Raw genomic sequence first — 22,207 nt, 5'->3', positions numbered from 1 at the left:
ATTCATGTGTGCGTGAATCTATTTTCATAAGATCTTTACCTCAAACCAACAGCACCACGTTCACACTTGGTTCCCACCCCCCCACCCCCCCCCCACTTAATTCACATAACTTTCTCCGAGTATGGTTCCTTTGGTAGTTCATCAGTTGTTAGTTGTACCTTACAACGGAGACCTCAGTTCTGAAAGATTTAGTATTTTTGTGTACATAAGAATACACATATACCAAAATGTAGTTTATCACTTCCACACAAAAGATGAATACCATTTAACTAACATTTGAGAGTTTAAATTAACTAAATAGACGTGTCTAAATAGCCATGGCCGGTGTGGCTCAGTTGATTGGAGCCTTGTCTTGTGCATCAAAGGGTTGCCGGTTCGATTCCTGGGCAGGGCACATACCAAGATTGCAGGCTCGAACCCCAGTAGGGGGCTTGCAGGAGGCAGCCGATCAAGGTTCTGCTCTCATATCGATGCTTCTCTCTTCTCCTCCCTTCCCCTCTCTTTAAAAATCAATTTAAAATTCTTTATAAAAAAAAGTGTCTAAATAAAAGAACGGTATTTTATGTGACTGTGTAGAGAAGGAAAGATATTAATGTCTAAAATCTCCTTTGAAGTGATAACTAGAATTGCTGATTAAATTTCTTCATTAGATTTTAATAATTTTACATAGTAAAAGGTTTGGAATGACATCCTGGCTCAACTTCTGGTTCTTTGTGATTTCTAAGACATATTGGTAAGAGGGAGAATTGAGGTACCACTTAGTTTGTATAACATGGTACCTTATTTTTAAGAAAGAGTAGATACACTAGGTCAGTGGTTCTCAACCTTTCTAATGCCGCGGCCCTTTAATACAGTTCCTCATGTTGTGGTGACCCCCAACCATAAAATTATTTTCCATAAATGCTACTTCATAACTAATTTTGCTACTGTTAATGAATCGTAATGTAAAGATCTGTGTTTTCCGATAGTCTTAGGCTCTACAGCAGCGGTTCTCAACCTGTGGGTCGCCTAAGACCATCGGAAAACACAGATCTTTACATTACGATTCATTAACAGTAGCAAAATTACAGTTATGAAGTAGCAACGAAAATAATTTTATGGTTGGGGGTCACCACAACATGAGGAACTGTATTAAAGGGCCGCGGCATTAGAAAGGTTGAGAACCACTGACCTAGGTAGAATATGACATATACAATAAAATGACTGAAAGGATTCAGGAAAAACTGCTTATTTGTGGTTGCCTTGGAGAACTTGTACCTGATGAAGGAGGATGGGGAAACTTCACTGTGGACACCTGTACAGGTTGCCTTTTACCTCAAGTATACAGTCACATGCCACTTAACAGTGGGGAAACACTGAGAATGATTTCATCATTCTCTCATTAGATGATTTCATCCTTGTGTGACGATAGGGTGCACTTTCTCACACGAGCCTCAATGGTGCCGCCCCTCCTGTGATTGCATGTGCTAACCTCACTGGCATCGTGGTAGCTTGTTCACTCCAGTACCACCACAAACACAGGAGTAATGCACATGCCATGATGTCTCTAGGTAATAGGATGTTTTCCGCTCCATTATAATCTTTTAAGACTACTGTCATATATGCGGTCTGTTGCTAACCAAAATGTCATTATCCAGCACATGACTACATATTACTTATTTGTAAACATTCCTTTTCAGTCCTGGTTCTGCCATTTAACTGCAAAACCTTGGACAACTTAAGGTCTTTGAGCCTCAGGTTTTCTCATTTTCAAAATGATGGTAACCACTTTGCTCTCTCTGGGTGGCAAGAATTATTTGAAATTATATGCATAAAGTGCTTGCACAGTGTCTGGACATTGTAAATTCTCGATAGATTGTGGGAGATGTTTGCTACTCCTTTCTCCCTTGGTTCACACTTACTCTCTTGTACCTAGAGCAAAAAACAATGCTGAGAGAATCTTTGCCTTAATGCCAGAGAAAAATGCACATTCCTACTGCACAATGATTCGAGGAATGGTGAAGGTAACATTTGTTTTATTGGTTTGTTTATTTTTTGTTAATCATCAACTGAGGCTATTTTTTCTATTGCTTTTCAGAGAGAGTAGAAAGGAGGGAGGGAGGGGAAGAGAGATAGAAACATTGATGTGAGAGAGACACATTGATTGGCTGCCTCCCACACGCTCCCGGATTAGTGGCTGGGAACAAACCCACAACCCAGGTACGTGCCCTTGACTGGGAATTGAACCCATGACCCTGCCATGTGCGTCTGATGCTCTAACCACCGAGCATGCCAGCCGTGGCTCTGTTTATATTTTTATCTTAATTTCCACTAAATCGGTTCCTCAGTCTCAGAACTATTGACAACTGGGCCAGACTATCAGGTGTGGGACCTGTCCAGTGCATTGTCATAGGGTGTTTTGTTGCTGCCTGGCCTCCACTGCATGCCAGGGTACATCCTCCCCTTGCCCTCCCTAGTGACAGCTCAGAACACCTGCAGGCAGTGCTGGAATGGGACCTGGGAGACAGATGGGCCCCTTCCCAAGAGCCACTGCACTAGCATGAGTTTTATGAGAACTAGAGCTTCGTCTGTGTTGTTCACTGCTGTGTCCCCAAACCTCAGGCCAGAAGACATGCAGATATTTCTTGAATGTGAATGCATTTGATGAAGCTTAATTTTTTTTTTCCCCTCTTCCAGCACCGAGCTCCTGTGCAAGCACTAAACTTGTATGCTGAATTATTAAACAACAGACTCCATGGTCAGTATTTGGCAAACTCTCCTCTCCTTTCCTTCTCTCAAGAATCTATAAAATCTTTGGGTCTTGATCCAATCATTGTGTCACTTTTAATCTTTTCCTGTGGTATTGATGCTTGAAACAGGAATAGAGAGCCAGGAAAGAGTGGTTTTCTACTTTTGTGGTCACGTCATAATGAACCAGGAGCCACCCATGCATGATCAGTTTGCCTTAAATTGAGTGATTTAGGAGTTAATCTTCACCCCCCAATTTTTTTTTCTTTTACAGCTGATGTATACACCTTCAATTCATTGATTGAAGCAACAGCAGGGATGAATGAGAAATTTGATGAAAAGTGGAATAATATATTGGTAAGGAGGAGCTCTTGTGTCTTTACATAGACCTGAAATAGCCTTTGCTAGAAATACGTGGGATGGAGACAGCATTCAAGGACCATCTTCGTGGCAGTCGCTGCTGGGCTCTCAGAGGGTGGCTCCTTGTTCACGCCTTCTGGCAACGCTGCTACCTGTTACCTGTGTCTGACAATAAGAAGAAAGTTACTTTGTCCAGAGCATACAGCTAGAATTCAGGAAGACCAGGTTCCTTTATTCATTTATTTCCCATAATAGGTTTTTTATTACAATAATAACGTATATTTGAAAAATTATTATCAGGTAAGTTTAATAAAAGTGAAATTGCTGGATTGGGTAGAAACATCTTTTATACCATACAACTCATTTAAAAAATGAAAAAGGCACAGTCCAATTTTTAGTCTCCTTTTTTGCTTGAGTCTCAGATTCCCTGGCAGAGGGCTGGAGATAGTTGGACACCTTGATCAGGTGGAGGTGGGGTGGGGGACTGACACTGTTCCCACTCACTAATAGGTAATTCTTAAATTAGGGATATAGTAACCTGCTTTAGATATAGCCAGAGAGCCAAGTTCTTTTTTAGTATATAATACTTCTTTATTGGACAAGTTATCTACCCAGGCTTAAGAAATACTTGCTTTTAATTCAACTAGGAGCTGCTGAAACAAATGGTTGCACAGAAGGTGAAACCAAATCTACAGACTTTTAATACCATTCTGAAATGTCTTCGAAGATTTTATGCATTTGGAAAATCGCCAGCCTTGCAGACCTTACGTGAAATGAAAGCCATCGGAATAGGTAAGGATGCGTCCTAGTGACCAAGATAGTGCTGATGAGAAGTTTCAGGTCCAGACAAGCAAAAAGGAAACTCTGTTCTTTTCTCCATTTACACAGTATGTAGGGATTTCCCTTTCCATCTGGCGCATGTAATAAGCATTTACATGTTAGGAGTGCCCTTGTTGTCTCCATGTTCCTTATAGCGGACTACAACGTTCTTTTAGTATTTTAGGTACTTTTTTATGGGGAGAATTGTTCACTTATAGTTAGCTAGTTTTAAATCCCAGGACATTATCTTTTTTTTTTTTTTTAATATATTTTATTGACATTTTACAGAGAGGAAGGGAGAGGGATAGAGAGCTAGAAACATCGATGAGAGAGGAACATCGATCGGTTGCCTCCTGCACACCTCCCACTGGGGATGTGCCTGCAACCAAGGTACATGCCCTTGACCGGAATCGAACCCGGGACCCTTCAGTCCGCAGGCCGACGCTCTATCCACTGAGCCAAACCGGTTTCGGCAATCCCAGGACATTTTCTAGCATAAGTAGGTGTTTGACCCTGTGTGCTGATGTGTTGTATATCTTTCTGTAATTACTTTATTGAAGGTTGTTTTGGGAATCCGTTCACATTGGTATGCTTTAGTGTGTTTTTTTCCTTTTTGCCGGGGTTCTTGTCCCAGCATTACAAAGGGTTCAGCAATCTGGAGAAAGGCTGTGCGTAGATTAAGTAAGAGTCCAAAGACGAAAGGTAATTTTGAAAGGCATTGGGAGTCAGAGGAGCTTCAGCTAAAGGAGCTAAAGTCTCAAGTTCTTACTTCTTCATTCTTAGTTCCCCTTGTCTTGACCCCTGCTTTTTATTAACACAATTTGTCCTAAGGCAAGGTAGAGATAATACACTTAAAAGGGTAGGGTATAGATTCTATATACTATATACCAGGGGTGGGCAAACTTTTTGACTCGAGGGCCACAATGGGTTCTTAAACTGGACCGGAGGGCCGGAACAAAAGCAAAGTAAAGGAGCGGAGGGGAGAGCAAGAGAACCGGATAAAACAGCCGGATCCAGCCTGCGGGCCGTAGTTTGCCCAAGGCTGCTATATACTATAGAAGCATTGTCAGATTGGGGAATAGCCTACAGCTATTCAGGTGTTTGGACAACGGGAAGCAATAAATGTAGATTAAGATGCCCTGAGCTGTCTGGCAGCAAACAATCATCCTATTCAGGTTTGGGGGAAGTGCCTTTTAGCTATTCCAACAGTTAATTACATATGTGACTCAGCCCTTGTTGAGCCCCCAAGTTTCATCAACCTTTTGATGAAACTCTTGTAATTATGACATGCTGGAATTGGCTTCCGGCACTTTTTATTTTATTTTTATTATTGATTTCAGAGAGGAAGGAAGAGGGAGAAGAGAGATAGAAACATCAATGATGCAAGAGAATCATTGATCAGCTGCCTCCTGTGTGCCCCTGATCAGCTGCCTCCTGTGTGCCCCCCACTGGGGATTGATTGAGCCCACAACCTGGGCATGTGCCCTGACCAGATATCGAACTGTGACCTCCTGGTTCATAGGTTGATGCTCAACCACTGAGCCACACCAGCGGGCTGCTTTAGTCTTTTTAAGTGAAGGCTCATAATACACAAGCACATTAGGGATAACATTTTAGTAATAGGTGTCTGGGCTCCCTAGAAGTGATTCAATCTTTATGATACCTCTCCACCTTTTCCTTAATCAGATTCGCTGGGAAATGTCTTTGTTCAAAGGAATAGAAATGTATCATCTTTTATTTAAATACCAGCATCAATGTGTTTTTAGTTCATTATGCCTCAGTAAGTTATATTTTGGATAGCTGTGGTTGACTTATTTCTTTTTTTTTTTTTTCTGTGCACCTGAAATTGGAGAACCCTCACTTGCAACATATCACTATATTATTCAGCTGTTTTATCAACATGGTATGTATGACATTATGTTACATTAATTTATGTAGAAAATTGATCCAGCATACTTAAGTTTATGTGGTTAATTGTTGTAGGCTTTCTTCATGCATGTGAATTAAGAACAGAGAATTCACAGATTAATCCACAGTCTGAATAAAAATTCTTAAAGACAGTATCCTTGTTTGTGATGAAATGTAAAACGAGCGGGAAAGGAGGGGTCGTTAAATGTGCTCACAGGATTGGCGTACAATTAGAAATGATCAGAAGGTACTTTATTTTTTTTTTTTTAAATATATTTTATTGATTTTTTACAGAGAGGAAGGGAGAGGGATAGAAAGTTAGAAACATCAATGAGAGAGAAACATCGATCAGCTGCCTCCTGCACACCCCCCACTGGGGACGTGCCCGCAACCAAGGTACATGCCCTTGACCGGAATCGAACCTGGGACCCTTCAGTCCGCAGGCTGACGCTCTATCCACTGAGCCAAACCGGCCTCGGCGGATCAGAAGGTACTTTAGTTGGGAGTACGTTTTGCTCTCCAATGTAATAGCCACTATTACATGTGGCTATTTAATTAAAATTAAATCAGGTTTAACATTCCATTGTTACTGAGCATCAGAGCTCAGCAGCCATGTGTAACTGCTGACTAGTTTGTCCAATGATACAGATAGAGACCATTTTCATCTTTGCAGGAAGTTGTGGGACAGTGCTGCCCACAGTAACCTTGATCGTATTTTGAAGTCTTTTGTGGGAGACTCTTGAGGCTCCATTTGCCACCTACTTTTAGGTCAGCCAATCTCTGTTGGGAGCTGTGCCCTGTTGAATGGACTTTGGAGCAAGGCACACCTGAGCTGAAATTTCACCTCTAGCATTTACCAGCTCTGTCTGAAGGCCCTGGATACCTTCCTTTGGTAATACCATTAGGTGTAATGACTAAAGGAATTGTGCACATTGTCTAGTCCCAGGCTTGGGGGCACATAGTAAGCACTATGTCTGTTGCTTCTTATTCATTTGCCCCAATTGAGAAAGAACCTGGGTTCAGAAATGATAATTCTGGTCCTCTCCTGCAATAGATTTTTATATATAAAAACAACAGAAGAGCTTCATTGTCTGTATTTTAGAGGGCTAATTTTTTTAGAATATATTTTAATTCTAGATTTCAGAGAGGAAGGGAGAGATGGAAACATCAATGATGAGAATCTTTGATTGGCTGCCTCCTGCGTGCCCCCTACTGGGGATCGAGCCCACAAGCTGGGCATGTGCCCTTGACTGGAATTGAACCCAGGACCCTTCAGTCCGCAGACTGACGCATTATCCACTGAGCCAAACCAGCTAGGGCTGGAGGGCTAATTTAACAAAATCTGCATCCTCACCTAAAAAGAAGTTTGATATCTTTTAGTGGGGAGGGAACGGGTAACTGACTTTACTTTGGAAATAGGTAAGCAGTTTCCATAATAATTGTATCTTCTAAAATTTCACTCAACCTTGGTGACATGGTAGTGGAACTGACCCTAGAGCCTCTCTATTCCTCAGTACCATCACATATTGCCCTGGTTCAGTTGCTCACCAAGGTCAGTGGTACTGATGCTTCCTAAGCAACACCCATGACCATGGGGGTTCGGTGAAGGGGGGGGTGTCAGGTTATCTTCCTTTTTCCCTAGTTTGTATTAAGTATGTCATTTGGCCGCCTGCAGTAATGATTTCTAGGAATTTACCCAAAGGAGAAAGCTTAAAATAATGAAGCAATAATAAGAAAATATATTATCACCTAATGTGTAAAGTACTTAAGCTTGCTAGTAAATGGAAACATACTTGAGGGAATTTAAAAAATAACATCTGTACCCCAGCCGGTTTGGCTCGGTGGATAGAACGTCGGCCTGCGGACTGAAGGGTCCCAGATTCGATTCCGGTCAAGGGCATGTACCTTGGTTGCAGGCACATCCCCAGTAGATCGATGTTTCTCTCTCATTGATGTTTCTCTCTATCCCTCTCCCTTCCTCTCTGTAAAAAATCAATAAAATACTTTTTTTTTTTTTTTTAAATACATCTGTGCTGTCATTAAAACTGTTATCACTTGCATGTGGATAAGGTAAGGAAGGAAATGTGGATAGACTGTGACATATTTGGGAATATTGCACCTGTAGTATAGGTGCATTTTCTGACTTATTAATACTCGGGTCATGTGATTTTAAAGATCTGCCCACACCCATTAACTGCAGTTTTCTTTTTCTTGGACTTGTCATCCTGTTTATACCTAAAAGGAACACAAAATGATGACTCACGAAAGCCATGTTTGTTTTCTAAGTATGTTCTCTTGGTGAAGGTGTGTTTGTGTGTGTATGTCCATCTGTCTCCACCTCAATGAACATTAAGCTGTGATTATTCATTGAAGTGGAGACAGACAGAAGGGAAATGTCTCTGTCAGGAGCACATGGACACAGACCTGTGACTGTCCCAGACCTCAAGGAGCGTTTCACTCTGTGGGCACTTTCGTTCCTTTAGCAGCAGGAGCCCTGGTCAACCTGGTGCTCGGTGTCCTGCGCTTGGCAGGTGGTGCAGGAAGTGGACTCGTGATAAAAACTCATTTGCTTTCTTGTTGTGCAGAAAACCCTCCGAAAGGCTTCTCCCTGGTGATCTATGACATCATGAACGAAATCGTGGGAAAGAAGTTCTCGCCACAGGACCCGGATGATGGTATGTCCAAGAGCTTGCTTTCTGACTGTGGTGACCAGAGGCCTTTTGGTGGGATAGGGTTTCATTGAGCTCAGTCATGTTTTGGGTGGTTATTCAGAGAAAGCCACATTATATGTACACTTTGCTGTGTGCTTCCTCCCCGCTTGCGTTTTTATTCCTTCAGGTTTATCTTATACACTAGCGGCCCATTGCACAATACTCGTGCAAGAATAGGCCCCTGGCTTCACTCCCAGCCGCCCGGGAGCCGGCAAGTCCCCGTTCCCCAGCTGCCCAGGAGCTGGCTAGTCCCCGCTCCCCAGCCACCCGGGAGCTGGCAAGTCCCCGCTCCCCCCGCTCCTACTGGGAGCCGGCAAGTCCCCGCTCCCCGGCCACCCAGGAGCCGGCACATCCCCGCTCCCGGGCTGCCCAGAGCCGGCAAGTCCTCGCTTCTGTCTGGAGTACCACTCCAGTAGCTCCCTCCGCCGCCCCCCTTTCCCTCATAGCAGGCTTCACACAGCTCTGCACCTGCATATGCAAATTAACCTCCATCTTTGTTGGGTTAATTTGCATACTCTGATTGGCTGTGGGCGTAGTGGAGTGATGGTTAATTTGCATGTTTCTCTTTTATTAGGTAAGATTGCTGTATTGTTGCCACGATTTTTATTAATGATTGAAAATATATTTTATCTAGCATAACCAAGGCTCTTCTGAATTTTGATTTTCAGATATGTTTTTTCAGTCAGCCATGAAAGTTGTAAGTACCATTTGTTGTTGGTTATTTAACTTTTTCTTTTAACCCATTTCCTAAATTCATCTGTGATTGGAGTGGGTGGGAGAGGCCTCTACCTGATTCTTTTTCTAACTGACTCTTCTACTTTAAAAAAATGTTTTTATTCATTTCAGAAAGGAAGGGTGAGGGGGAGAAAGGAATAGAAACGTCAATGATGAGAGAGAATCATTGACCGGCTGCCTCCTGTATGCCCCCTACTGGGGATCAAGCCCACAACCCAGGCATGTGCTCTTGTCTGGAATTGAACCATGACCTCCTGGTTCATGGGTCAACGCTCAACCGTTGAGCCACACCTGCTAGGCCTGTTGATGTCTTTGGCTCTTCATTTTTCTAAAATCTGTACTAAATCACATTATATCTCAACCCTTTGTTTATTGTATCCTTGTCTTTTGTCTTTTTTCATACCTTTGTTCAGATAAGGTTTTAGAGTATTTCATATTTGCCTGTTGGTAACATCTTACGTTGATGGTAGTTGTTATTATTTTCTCATTTTATCCTGCTAATATAGGAAAAACTTCAGGCAGCTTCAGAATAAATAGCCTATTCTGTTCCCTGAGGAGCATTGCTTCACAGTTTAGTGTGTGTCCTTCTAGGCTTTTCCTCCGTATGCAGAAAGTACACACAGGCACATTTCCATGGTGCTGTGTTTGTTCATAGCAGTTCAGTGTTTCATAGGAGGAAAGGACCAGTTTACTTAACTCTCTTCCTGTGCTGGGTTTGGAGTCATTTCATGGGGTTTTTGCTTGTACTGACTGAGCACCCCGTCTTTCTCTCACGGGACCTAGTGTTTTTATAGGATTGATTTCTAAAGATATAATTACTAGGTCAAAATCATTTTGCTTTAAATGTCATAGAACTTGGGGGTTGGTTTAGGGTTCCCCCTTCCCCCCAATTACTTTTATCTCATTTGGTGTCAACCAGTAATATGTTGAATCAGCATAAATGTTCCCACAAGTAACTATACTTTTTTTTAATGTAATGAGCGGGTGTTTGGCTGCTAGCAATCTCTAAGAGTGATGCTTATTACCTACAAATTTTCAGTGCTCCTTTCTCAAAGATCTAGAACTTGCTTACCAAGTACATGGCCTTTTAAACACTGGAGACAACCGGAAATTCATTGGACCCGATCATCGGCGTAATTTCTATTAGTAAGTGTATTGATCTGTATCCTTTGGCATTGATGGAGCACCTTCATGCAGCCTTTAGGTGAATCTGCGAGTGGGAGACTGGTGGTGGCCCTCCCTGTACATTTCTGATTTCAGGCAGCACGGCCCTGACTCAACAGTACATGTGGGTGGAGCCCTGGGAAGTTTAAACAGTGGTAAAGCTGGTGGCCGCACTGAGTTCCTTTGTAACATTAAACATATCTTTTTCCCGTATGCCCTCCTATTTCATGATTTTTAACTTTACAGCAGTGACGGTCCCTTAAGATTTCATCAGTCTTTTCTTTCCCTTAAACCTCATCCGAGGATATGTTTTTATTGATTTGAGAGAGGGAGAAAAACACTGATCTGAGAGGAACATCTATCAGTTGTCTCCTGTAGCGCCCCAACTGGGAATCGAACCCACAACCTTTTGGTGTACGGGACAACGCTCCAACCAACTGAGCCACCCGGCCAGGGCACAATGAGGCTTCTTAAATGGATTTTCTCTTAGACAGATAAGAACAAGAACTTAATGAATTGGCTTGTTACTAGGTGTGTGGTGATTGTCGTCTGTATGCCCAAACCCGTTCTTCACACTGAATCTTTAAAGTGAATATGATACTGTCCACTACCAATGAGCCTCTAAGAGTAGGAGAGGCGGCAGTCGTGAGGGCCAGTGGGGGTAAGTGGTATTCATCGGGAAGGCCGGACAGCGGTTAGCACCTCCTGGGTTAAGCGTGGGCCCATGTTACTTGAAGTTTTTTGTAATTTGTCAATTGTTTGTAAATTCTGTGTCACACATTCTCATACAACGATGCTGTAATTTAATCGTTCTGCTCTTAGGGATTTTAGACTAAACATACTTTTTCCTTCATTGCAGTTCCAAGTTCTTCAGTTTGCTTTGTCTCATGGAACAAATTGATGTCACCTTGAAATGGTATAAGGACCTGATACCTTCGGTAAGATGATTCATTACTTCTCATGGGTCATTGTATATGTCTTTTTGTTATCCTTGCTGATTAATATTTTTAAATGTATTTGTATTTCTCTTAACCAGGTCTTCTTTCCCCATTCCCAAGCATTGATCGATCTGCTCCAAGCCCTGGATGTGGCCAACAGGCTGGACATGATTCCTCAGGTTTGGAAAGGTCAGTTCAGCTGTGTGTCCAGACCTATCTCACATCCTTGTCCTGCATTTTGATTAACAAACATGTTAACATTGTTAGGGATGGAAACTTCCATTTTTAACTAAATTGAATATATTAGTTATTTTATTTCAAGATCACTTGCTTATGTTGCATATTAAATTGCATGACTAAAAATATTTTTAAATGGCCTAAATTAGTTCCTTAGTGACAGGAAAAGGCTAGGTTTTGTGTAGCCTTTGTGTGATATGACAAAGATTAGAATCCATGCTAATTATGTAGCACACCCTAAAAGTAAATGCAGGTTTCAAACCCCAAGGCCTGTCCCTATCTACCATATTTCTTTTCATCACTGGTTCGCTTGCTAGGCAGACAGTGATACTTAAGTTTCTAGGAAACAGCCCTGACTCTGTGTGTGGAGGGGAGAGGGGGGAGGGTTGGGAAAGGGGGAGGATATGTGTATGAACTGGCTACAGAAGATGCTGATCATAAAGTAAATTTCTATCTGCCTCAAGTTCCCATGTCTGAGACACTGAGGCTATAGCCCTGCCCTTCTACTTCATAAGCCTGCACTAATGATTATATATAAAAGGTCACTGGCGATTCTCAAGTGCTGTAAAACAGGATCTTGCCATTTAGAGCTGGTGCAGCTCAAGTGTGGTGTACCTGCTATGTTAACACTTGGCCAGGAGCAGGCATAGCTTTCACTGGTCTTTATCCACTGTTAACACTGATCAGCTGCTAGTTTTCTGCATTTCTTTCCTGAAATAAACCTGGAATAGATCATGTCAGCAGCTTAAGTTTACCCACTGAAAGTATGGGTGACAGCTGACGATAGGTAAAGGTCCGCCGGAGAGGATTGGCTGTACATGATGGTGATCACTTCCCTCTGCGTTCCTTTTTTGTTTGAAGATAGTAAAGAATATGGTCACGCTTTCCGCAGCGACCTGAAAGAAGAGATTCTGATGCTGATGGCCAGGGATCGGCAGCCAGCAGAGGTAGGTGTATGCCCATTTCATGTCAGCATGGATGTATGCTAACAGTATGTCCTCTGACACTGAGGGCCCTGGAGGGGTACCTTCCCTGGCTCCATCTGACATTGTGAATTCTGCCGTCTACACCCAGGTTTGAATTAAACACCTAAACTTACCCAGCCATTAGCACAACACCATTTCTGTAAGCCACTCTTGTTCCTGTCGTCCAGAGCAAGCAACATGGAAGTGGCTTCTTTCTGTCCTGGCGGTAGCAGCTCGCATGAAACTAGAATGTCTGTCTAAAAAGAAGGCCCTGGCCAAAACCGGTTTGGCTCAGTGGATAGAGCGTCAGCCTGCGGACTGAAAGGTCCCAGGTTCGATTCCGGTCAAGGGCATGTAACTTGGTTGCGGGCACATCCCCAGTGGGAGGTGTGCAAGAGGCAACTGATCGATGTTTCTCTCTCATCGATGTTTCTGACTATCTATCCATCTTCCTTCCTCTCTGTAAAAAATCAATAAAAATATATTTAAAAAAAAAAAATTAAAAAGAAGGCCCTGGCTTACCCCAGGGCAGGCGCTTTATTTTTTCCATGTTACTTGTGTGCTACGGATGTGATGTGTTCAAATGGTCAGGTGCACTGCTCAGACGCTGTTCTTGGTCCTGTGGAGTCTCTTCAACTTCATTTCTCATCAAACCAGTTAGCAGTTCTGACTGTGCAGCCTTTCTTTCAGCTTCAGGAGGCGTTTGCTGACTGTGCCGCGGACATCAAGTCTACTTTCGAAAGTCAGGATGCCAGGCAGACTGCTCCGCACTGGCCAGCCAGCGCTCTGCACTGCATAGCTGTCCTCTTCCTCCGGGCTGGGAGGACCCAGGATGCCTGGTGAGTCCAGTCCCACGTGTGTCAGTCAGAAGCACTGTACTTGCATCTCAGCGGACATTCATCCTGGTTAGGAGAGTCTCAGATTTGACTGTATGATGTATCATTTATCAGGAGTCAAATGGGTTTTCTATGGGAACTTGCAAAAAAACTGAAAAGCAAACTTTTGGAAGAAGACCTCTCATTATATGTGATTAAGAGAGGACAGACAGAGGGCTAATTTTCTTTCCATTATGACCTTTCTGTCTGGCAAGTAAGTCACTTGTCCACTTCAAGAGAGTAAAGTGATAAAAAATTGTATTTTTGAAAGTGTTTTGGGCATTTGGTTTATTCAAGTATTTCACTGTGGGTGCTCGCCCATGACCCAGCTTAAAATGTAGACTGTGGACTTGGATTTCAGGACAGTGGCATTTACCAGGATGTATTAAACATGCCTTGACCAGAGCCCACCTTTGCTCTGTGCCACACTAATTTCAGTGTTTGTGCTTGGAGACCTTCTGCAGAGGAGTCAGCAGAAGAATCCTATGTAGGGGTCATTCCTATCCAATGGGGATGAGAGTTAGTGAGAGGCATACTGTGTGCACTGCTTCAGCACAAGAAAAGAACTTAATGTGAACACAGTTCACCATCTCCAGGAAAAGCTGGGGAAGGCTTACTGCCTCCACGGTTTTAGGACAGCGGATCTCGCATATGACCTCGATGCTGCTAGTCAGAAACTGACGCTCGGATTTGTGACCTCAGGCAGGTTGAGACACACTTGTTATGAATCAGGCTGTGATGATTGGCGCAGGGGTACGGACCTCAGCTGAGTCATGGGAGCTGAATGTATGTGTTTCTCCTCCATCCTGCATGTGGCAGGGTGGTGGCGAGCATGTACATGAGACATGCCTCGATCTGAGCCTGCTCTTCATACGTAATTTTAGAATACAGGGAGCTCTTACTGGATGGCAAGAGAGGAAGGAGGTCACATTCTAGTGCATCCCTGTCTTCTAGCTGCCTGTAGGATGCGGGGTCCTCCCGGAGGACATACCCCGCAGTTCTCTCCGGCAACATTCAGACTTACCTATGAAACTTGTCAGGTACACACATGAGGTTTGGGAGGAGGCCGTTGAAGCACCTGAGGTGAGTGATGGACAGACAGGGCCGGAGCCATGGAGCTCACAGATGTGCGCCTGCAGGTGGAAGGACAGCTCATCTCTGAGGACTGCCTTCAGTTCCGCAGCCTTCTTAGCCTTTCTCTTCCTCTCCAACAGGAAAATGCTGGGGCTTTTCAGGAAGCATAATAAGATCCCTCGGTAAGTTGAAGGTAACAGGCCTGCCTGCCTAGGTACGTCCTCAAATGGGCTTAACTTCATGGGATGATTGGAATTTCTTCACGTACCTCAGCCGCAGCAGTTGGGCGCTCTGCTGATAGGCAAGCAAATGGACGGTCGCTCTCACCCTCCAGGCAGGCTTGGGTTTATTACCTGTGATCAGTGGTCACAGCACTGGGGTGACATTGACCAGACCCCCAGGAAAGGCACAGAGAGCCTGTTCATTTTCTCTTTGGCCCTTTAACATGAGACTTCATGCAACTTTGCCTCCAAAGCTCTAGTTGAGGATTTTGACTGTACTTTCTAAGATGCTGGATTCTGCACATACAGCTGTGAGTGGGTGGTTAGGGTTCAGTTGAGGAATGTTGACATCCTGCCTTTCCTTTGCAGGAGTGAGCTGCTGAATGAGTTTATGGACAGTGCGAAAGCATCCAACAGCCCTGCCCAGGCCATTGAGATAGTGCAGCTGGCAAGTGCCTTCAGCTTACCTGTTTGTGAGGGCCTTACCCAGAGAGTGATGGCTGACTTTGCACTCAGCCAGGAGCAGAAGTAAGTGGCTACTGTATTGGCCCCATGAGGGGACATTATCGGGATGGAGCAGACCATTCAAATGGTCAAATCTGAATCTGCCCGTTCAAATGTGTATGTGTATAGCTTTCTACCCCCTTGGTTTCCTTTCTTTGCAAAGCGTCAGCAAGTGTTGATTTAACAATAGTTTGTGTTGTACGGGTCAGGGAGACCTGTAGATTTGGCTGTAGGACCCTTTTCCTTTGTTAATATGGTTTAGTGAAGCAGCAGAATTCCCCGGCCCCAAGACTGAATTGCAGTGTAACGTGTTTATTTTCCTTACAGGGAAGCCCTGGGACACCTGACTGCCTGTGACAGCGACAGTAACAGCAGCAGTGACAGCAACAGTGACATCAGTGGAGGCAAATAAAAGTGGGCCAGTCAGGAAGCTGTGGCCTAGCATAGCATGTTAACATTTAACCAGGATATGAATGAAACAAGACTATAGGTTTGGTGAACTTTGAAATACAATTGCTACAACACTGACCTATTTAAAGGTTATATTCTGTATTTGATACCAAAGCATCCATTCAAGGTTATGGTTTAAACAGAAGCAGCGCTACCATTTTCAGTTCTTTGGATCCACATTGTGAGGTGCATAGCTCGATTGCAGCATCTCTGCACACCTGTGGGGCCTGCCTGCTGACCTGACACTGCTTCATCAGTGTGGTTCATTTGCCCCTGGACTGAACTCGAGCTTCTGTCAGCTGATGCTGTGACGCTTGTACTTCCTTATCTTAGAGAAGGTGTCTAAAGGTTTGCCTACAATTACATCACTTTTGATACTGGGTTAATAATATCCCAATTTCAGGGAAATTTATATGGGGAAAAACTGTACATCTTAGAATCAATTAAATGACAATGGCAAGAGTTCAGGCTGCACAGCTGGGAAAATGAAGGCTGTAAATAAATAACCAATGTCCACGTGTATGCGTTTCCATCATTGTTATATAGCCTTTGCCAGTCTTCCCCGGGACAGGGCTGGCACAAGAGTGTTCCATCCCCCCCCTTCTCTCCTGTCCTCGTTTTGTCTGGGGTACCTTAGGCTGTGCTGTAATCACAATGTCTAAAAGGGCTTGTCCTGCCCTAGCCGGTTTGGCTTGGTGGATAGCACGTTGGCCTGCGGACCGAAGGGTCCCAGGTTCGATTCTGGTCAAGGGCACGTGCCTGGGTTGCAGACTTGGTCCAGTGTGCAGGAGGCAGCCAATAAATCAATGATTCTCATCATTGATGTTTCCATCTCCCCCTCTCCCTCTCTGAAATAAATGGGCTTGTCCTGACAAGTGGATTGAAATGTCTTAACATGATTGTGTGTTGCTGTAATCAAGTTAGGCTTGCCTCTACTTCTAGCATCTGTCTTTTACCATCATGACTTTAAAATGTGGAAGCTGACATGAACTTGAGGCTTGAAGGAGTGTGCTTACCTTTACAAGGGATTCTCTACTGCAGGCTGCTTTGCTCACCTGGCTCCCAGATACACTGAGGACGCCAGGAGTTCTCGCAGGTGAGCACCTTCATGCTTACCCTCCAGGACTGCCATTCATAGGCACTGCACTGTATTCCTGTCTGATCCCAACTTGACCATCCTCACTAGGCCAGGAACCATTCCTATCCTCAGAAACCTAAGTGTTGGCTCTTGTTTTCTCCTAGAATGTCAGTTTAAGACATCTAATTGAGGGACGGGGTGGGGGTTACAGTAGTTAGCTGCTTATGCATTCATGTGCATTGTGTCATTAGCTCCTTGACCCATCAAAGCAAATGAGCGAAAGACAGATTGAAATTAGCCTTTTGATCTTGGTTTGCAACTCCAAGGAGAAGAACCTGGCTACCTGGAAGCTTCTGCTAACTCAGCCCTTTCCCCTTGGTTCTTGGGCTCTTACAAATGCCTCTCTTGGCCAAATACTAAGTGGTACACTGTGTGTGTTGGGTCCCAAAATAAAGTAACTTTCCTGTGGTGCCAATCAAAAAAGTTTGGAATATATACTACAGGATGTCTCCCCAAAAATGTATAGTTTGAATGATTATAAAGTCAGTGTTTATTAACATACAGTTCATTTTAAAAATTGAGTTATCAGCTGTTAAATGTGTATACATTTTGGGGGGGCACTCTAAATTTCTAGTGCCTTTCAATCACTAGAACAATCTACCTCTAACTAAATGTATTTGGCATTTTGGCTTGTACATCACTCTTGAGTTTGACCAGCAGGAATGAATTTACCACCAAGAACCCTTGGATTTCTGGGACCCAACTCGCAGCCCGGAACTGAGTGCACAGGACTTCCTACCTCTGCTGTTGCTGCTTCCCGAAGAAATTTTCTATACGTACAAGCTAGAAATGATACTTTTTGAAAACGGATAAGCTCAGTTTTCATCTGTTTTATTCAGTTTGCTCCAGGGGCAAAATCAATAATAATAGGGATCACAAACATCATTTTGATTGGCTCACAAGCCTGCTCAGTAAAACCTGAAAAACGGAAAATGTTATTACACAAGTTGCAAAGAAAGTACTCCTGGAGTTCACTGACATGATAGCAAGTGGAAATAATATAAATGCAACAGGTGTTAACATTTAGAACAGCATTTGTAACCTGCCCCTTTCTAGACAATTCTGGGACCCAGCTGCTAACCCTTCATGTATTACTGTTGACTTCCTCTGACAAAACTTCTAGGCCTTACTCTTGCTGCACTCGAGTGGTTCCTATTCCTACAGCACTGGCGTATGCTGTCAGGATTTCCACTATCTGTTTAGTTTCTAGAGTCATCCGGGCTTCCTTCAGCCAGTCCTGCGCCACTCGTCTGGACTCCCCTTTCAGCTGATTGACAAACTTCGCCGCCAGCTCCAGGTCACCATGCTCAATGCAATAGGAGGCATATGACAGTAACTTAAATGTGTTTGTATCCTCAGGGGAGAGCTCCACTGGTGGCTTCAGTTGCTGGGGTGGGAATAGGAGCAGGGACTGCAAGTAGGAGAGGAAGTATTGGTATAAGCTATTTCTGGTTTCATCAATCATTGCTACTCTCCGGGCCAGTTTTTGGACAGCATAGAAACGGGCTCTAAGGGTCTCTTCACTGTACACCCCACGGGTCAGGGACTCTGGAGGGATCGCTGCGGTTAAAGTTTGGGCAAATTCACTATCAGAACAGGTGGCTCTGATGGCCTCGACAGCACTACCCAGTGGGACAGTGGGCAGTTCTGCAGATGCCGTCTTCATGCTGTACTTGAGTGCCTCCACCGAGAGCCAGAGTTGGTGGGCTTTTCTGGCCTCCTCTTCGGCAACTGCGTGACCTATGAAGAAAACAAAGGCAAAGAAAAACATTTTTCTTTCCACTTGACTAATGTCCTTTTCATACATGCAGAGAAAAGGTGTACCTTCAATAAGCTAAATCCACACATGGGGAAGATGGGGCCACAAAGCCTCCTCCAAGCCACCCACCACTTATTTCTGGAGTGTTCTTTCCTGGCTGGCCTCTTCAGGGGAGGCAACAAGCCACAACAATTGGGTGAGGACTTGTTTTTCCTAAGGCCCTGGAGAAAACAGATGTACGTGCATAAGCACAACCCAGTCTCCTTTCTGTGACATCCAGGACAATGCATGGCATCTAATTCAGATGTTTATCTGTAGAAATGTTTGAGAAGAAAACATTTAAATTAGGCTAAGGCCACCAAAAAACTCCCGAAAAGGGATGGAAGACTTCAAATATATTTAATGGACTACTTATCTGACAAAAAACTTCCGTTAACACCCCAAAGAAACCCATTTTACCAATATCTTCATTGTTAAGATTTCCCTTTTATGTGTACGTGGAGGCCTCAGCATAACTACTGTCCATTGGTGGGGGGGACCAGCACATCACCACAACCAGATAACACAACAGGGCTGGAGGCAGGTCAGCACAGCCTGGAGGCAAGCACGTGATCACACTAACCTTTTACTCCCATCAGGACATGTGTAACACAACCAAAGCATGTTGGGTAAACTGCCTCGTAAATGGTGAGCTCATGTCTGTCAACTTATTTTAGTTTTCAGATTGTTTTAAATTTCCTCTCACAATGCTCTGTTCCAAATTTACCAGATCTGGGGCTAATTTTCTAACAAATGAATAAAGTTTATTACAGTGACCTCATCTTGTGTGCCCTCATGTCGATGCATATATCCTACTATCCTCATAACGATCTAAGAGGCCCGAGGACTCACTCTGAACGGCCTGTTCGATTCCTCTCAGTCTGGCATAGGCAGTGTTTATATCCAGAGTAAAGTTGTCAACTTGCTCCTGACTGAGCCGACGGAATTCTAATTCTTGTTCAGCAAGTTTTTCAGATAGGTCCTAAAGTAAAACATAAACAGTGTACAGAAGAGTCGATGCTTCCACAATGCACACCACTTATTGGGACACTAAAGTCTTCCAGCAACTGCTTGCTTATCTCCAAAAGCAAAGGGGGCCTTTTAATTCTCAAAGTAGTTGTCATGAATTATGTGTTCTCAAAATTTCCTAAAACTCCTAATTGATCCGTAATTTTATACAAATTTACTAATGAAAGCTAACATTAGAGGAGGCAGACTAGCAGAAGAAAGAGGCTATGAAAATGAGAAAATAGTTTAGAAAGTAACTGTACTACCACACAAATATAATAACTTGTATTCAATATCCTCTATATTATAAAGGACTTGAGCAGAAACTAATTATGATTTCCAAACTTAACCTTTCTGGGAGGTTTCCTCAAATATAAAAATCTAGGAACTACCACACAATCACAGGAGTTTATGGGGTGAAGCAGTGTCAATTCCCTCACAGTGTCCTACTTACTTTCTAAAAACAAGTATCACAATCAGATGTCCCTTTTGTCTGACGATTGGTTCTGCCTGATGGTCTGCCTTAAGCACCACTGCATCCTAGCACATAGCAGGCACTGCCTTGCACGGAGCTGGCTGAATGGACTCATTGTCAAGTATTAGTGTCTGCATTCCTAAAACCACTTGTACTAACCCTCCTTAAAGCTCTGAAGGCTCCAAATGACAGGACAGATAAAAAAAACACATGTGATTAATAACAAAGGTACACCTTTATGTAAAAAGGAGTTTTGCAATATACAAAAGCCCCACTCCAAGGGTAGGTACCATTAGCAATCTTCCCCCGGTCTTCCATATCCTCAGAGGGAATGCCATTCAAAGCATGTTAAAAGGAAAGGAGAGCCCCGGCCAGGTGGCTCAGTTGGTTGTAGTGTTGTCCCATACACCAAAAGGCTACGGGTTCGATCCTGTCAGGGCATGTACGGGAGGCAACCAATTGATGTTTCTCTCTCAACCCCTCCTTCCTCTCTCTAAAGTCAATAAACATATCCTCAGGTGAGGATTAAAAATACTGTATATAGCCGAAACCGGTTTGGCTCGGTGGATAGAGCATCGGCCTGCGGACTGAAGGGTCCCAGGTTCGATTCCGGTCAAGGGCATGTACCTTAGTTGCGGGCACATCCCCAGTGGGAGGTGTGCAGGAGGCAGCTGATCGATGTTTCTCTCTCATCGATGTTTCTAACTCTCTATCCCTCTCCCTTCCTCTCTGTAAAATATCAATAAAATATATTTTAAAAAAAAACAGAAAACCGGCGGGCGCAAAGGATCTTTTTTAAAAAAAAAAAAATACTGTATATAAATAGCCCGGCCGGTGTGGGTCAGTGGTTAAGTGTCAACCTATGAAGCAGGAGGTCACGGTTTGATTCCCTGTCAAGACACATGCCTGGGTTGCAGGCTAGATCCCCAGTAGGGCGTGTGCAGGAGGCAGCCGATCAATGGTTCTCACTCACCATTGATGTTTCTCTCTCCCCCTTCTCCCTTCCTTTCTAAAGTCAATAAAAATATGTTTAAAATATATAGATATGTAAGTAAATAAAGGAGAGATCGCTATGAATAGCAAGGGGGAAGGGGAGCCAATGTTTTACAAGAGGTCCTCACCTGTTCGAATTCTTGTTTCAGTTCCTGTTCCTGCACCCTGAGGACATCTTGTAAGTGATCAGTGTGTGCAGCAGTCTGTCGGCGGAGCTGGGTTCTCATTTCATTCTCCATGGCATCTCTGACTTCCTCTACCTGTGAAACCAAACAGTAATGATTAGTCCCCATTTCTCCACTTACACTCTTAGGAGAAGAGAAGACTATAACCATGGTGACAGAAGCCTCCATGTCCTGGTCCCTGGTGATGTGCCGCACAAGCCTACACATCTTTACTAGTACTTCTACTTATCTGAATCAGAAAGCTGAATGCTGAAAGGCAACTCAAACAAGGTCACACAGTTGTGGCAAAAATCTAATTTCAAACAGTAGTCTCTCTGGCTCCAAGTTTGTGTTTCTTCCATATCACCAGGCTGCGTCCTGTACAAAGCAAACACTGTCATTCCCCTAATCACACACTCCCCTTGAGAATGAACAAATCCCAGATCATAGGGGAAAAAATCACTACAGAGACTTGGGATCAAACACAGCTTCACCACAACCATGTGTGTGACCCTAGGGAAATGATGTATCTCCTCAAGTCTTCGCTTTCTCATCTGTGAATAATAACGCCCACTGTGAAAAACTGTTAAGAAAATTAATATCTGGCCCTAGCTGGTTTGACTCAGTGGATAGCGCGTTGGCCTGCGGACTGAAGGGTCCCAGGTTCGATTCCGGTCAGGGGCACATGCCTGGGTTACGGGCTTGATCCCCTATGGGGGGCATGCAGGAGGCAGCCGATCGGTGACTCTCTCATCATTGCTGTTTCTACCTCTCACTTCCTCTCCCTCCCTCTCTGAAATCAATAATAATAAAATGCACTTCTGAAGCTCTTCCTATTAAAAAAAAAAAAAAGAAAATATCTGGCAGTTGCTGAACACACTTTCTTTTAAACAAAGAAAACTGCTTTGAAACTGCTTATTTTATATTAATTTAGATTCAACGT

General features: G+C 43.7%; 2 protein-coding genes across 13 annotated transcripts in view; one reads left to right on the top strand and one right to left on the bottom strand.

Annotated features, from left to right (window-relative positions):
• Nucleotides 1-17,518, top strand: part of PTCD3 (pentatricopeptide repeat domain 3) — a 35,913-nt gene extending 18,395 nt beyond the window's left edge. Inside the window, exons 10-24 of the mRNA XM_080686524.1 lie at nucleotides 1,916-2,003; nucleotides 2,677-2,737; nucleotides 3,002-3,084; nucleotides 3,735-3,879; nucleotides 5,759-5,809; nucleotides 8,400-8,489; nucleotides 9,194-9,222; nucleotides 10,300-10,406; nucleotides 11,284-11,362; nucleotides 11,461-11,551; nucleotides 12,461-12,546; nucleotides 13,255-13,403; nucleotides 14,654-14,695; nucleotides 15,104-15,262; nucleotides 15,566-17,518. Coding sequence (XP_080542650.1) covers nucleotides 1,916-2,003; nucleotides 2,677-2,737; nucleotides 3,002-3,084; nucleotides 3,735-3,879; nucleotides 5,759-5,809; nucleotides 8,400-8,489; nucleotides 9,194-9,222; nucleotides 10,300-10,406; nucleotides 11,284-11,362; nucleotides 11,461-11,551; nucleotides 12,461-12,546; nucleotides 13,255-13,403; nucleotides 14,654-14,695; nucleotides 15,104-15,262; nucleotides 15,566-15,650 — 1,345 coding nt within the window. The 3' untranslated portion in view covers nucleotides 15,651-17,518. The remainder of the gene's footprint in view (nucleotides 1-1,915; nucleotides 2,004-2,676; nucleotides 2,738-3,001; nucleotides 3,085-3,734; nucleotides 3,880-5,758; nucleotides 5,810-8,399; nucleotides 8,490-9,193; nucleotides 9,223-10,299; nucleotides 10,407-11,283; nucleotides 11,363-11,460; nucleotides 11,552-12,460; nucleotides 12,547-13,254; nucleotides 13,404-14,653; nucleotides 14,696-15,103; nucleotides 15,263-15,565) is intronic.
• A 123-nt stretch (nucleotides 17,519-17,641) lies between these two features.
• The window catches only part of IMMT (inner membrane mitochondrial protein), a 50,566-nt gene continuing 46,000 nt past the window's right edge, over nucleotides 17,642-22,207 (bottom strand). For all 12 annotated transcript variants that reach the window (XM_080686514.1, XM_080686515.1, XM_080686512.1 and 9 more), the window contains 3 exons: nucleotides 21,229-21,360; nucleotides 19,477-19,606; nucleotides 17,642-18,566 (listed from right to left, as the gene is read on the bottom strand). In XM_080686514.1, the coding sequence (XP_080542640.1) occupies nucleotides 17,953-18,566; nucleotides 19,477-19,606; nucleotides 21,229-21,360 (876 nt within the window). In that variant the 3' untranslated portion in view covers nucleotides 17,642-17,952. The remainder of the gene's footprint in view (nucleotides 18,567-19,476; nucleotides 19,607-21,228; nucleotides 21,361-22,207) is intronic.

The sequence above is a fragment of the Plecotus auritus genome (assembly GCF_963455305.1).
Source record: "Plecotus auritus genome assembly, chromosome: 8".
Classification (NCBI taxonomy): Eukaryota; Metazoa; Chordata; class Mammalia; order Chiroptera; family Vespertilionidae; genus Plecotus; species Plecotus auritus.
The sequence above is the reverse complement of the archived record's forward strand: the minus strand, read 5'-3'. Positions and strand labels throughout refer to the sequence as shown.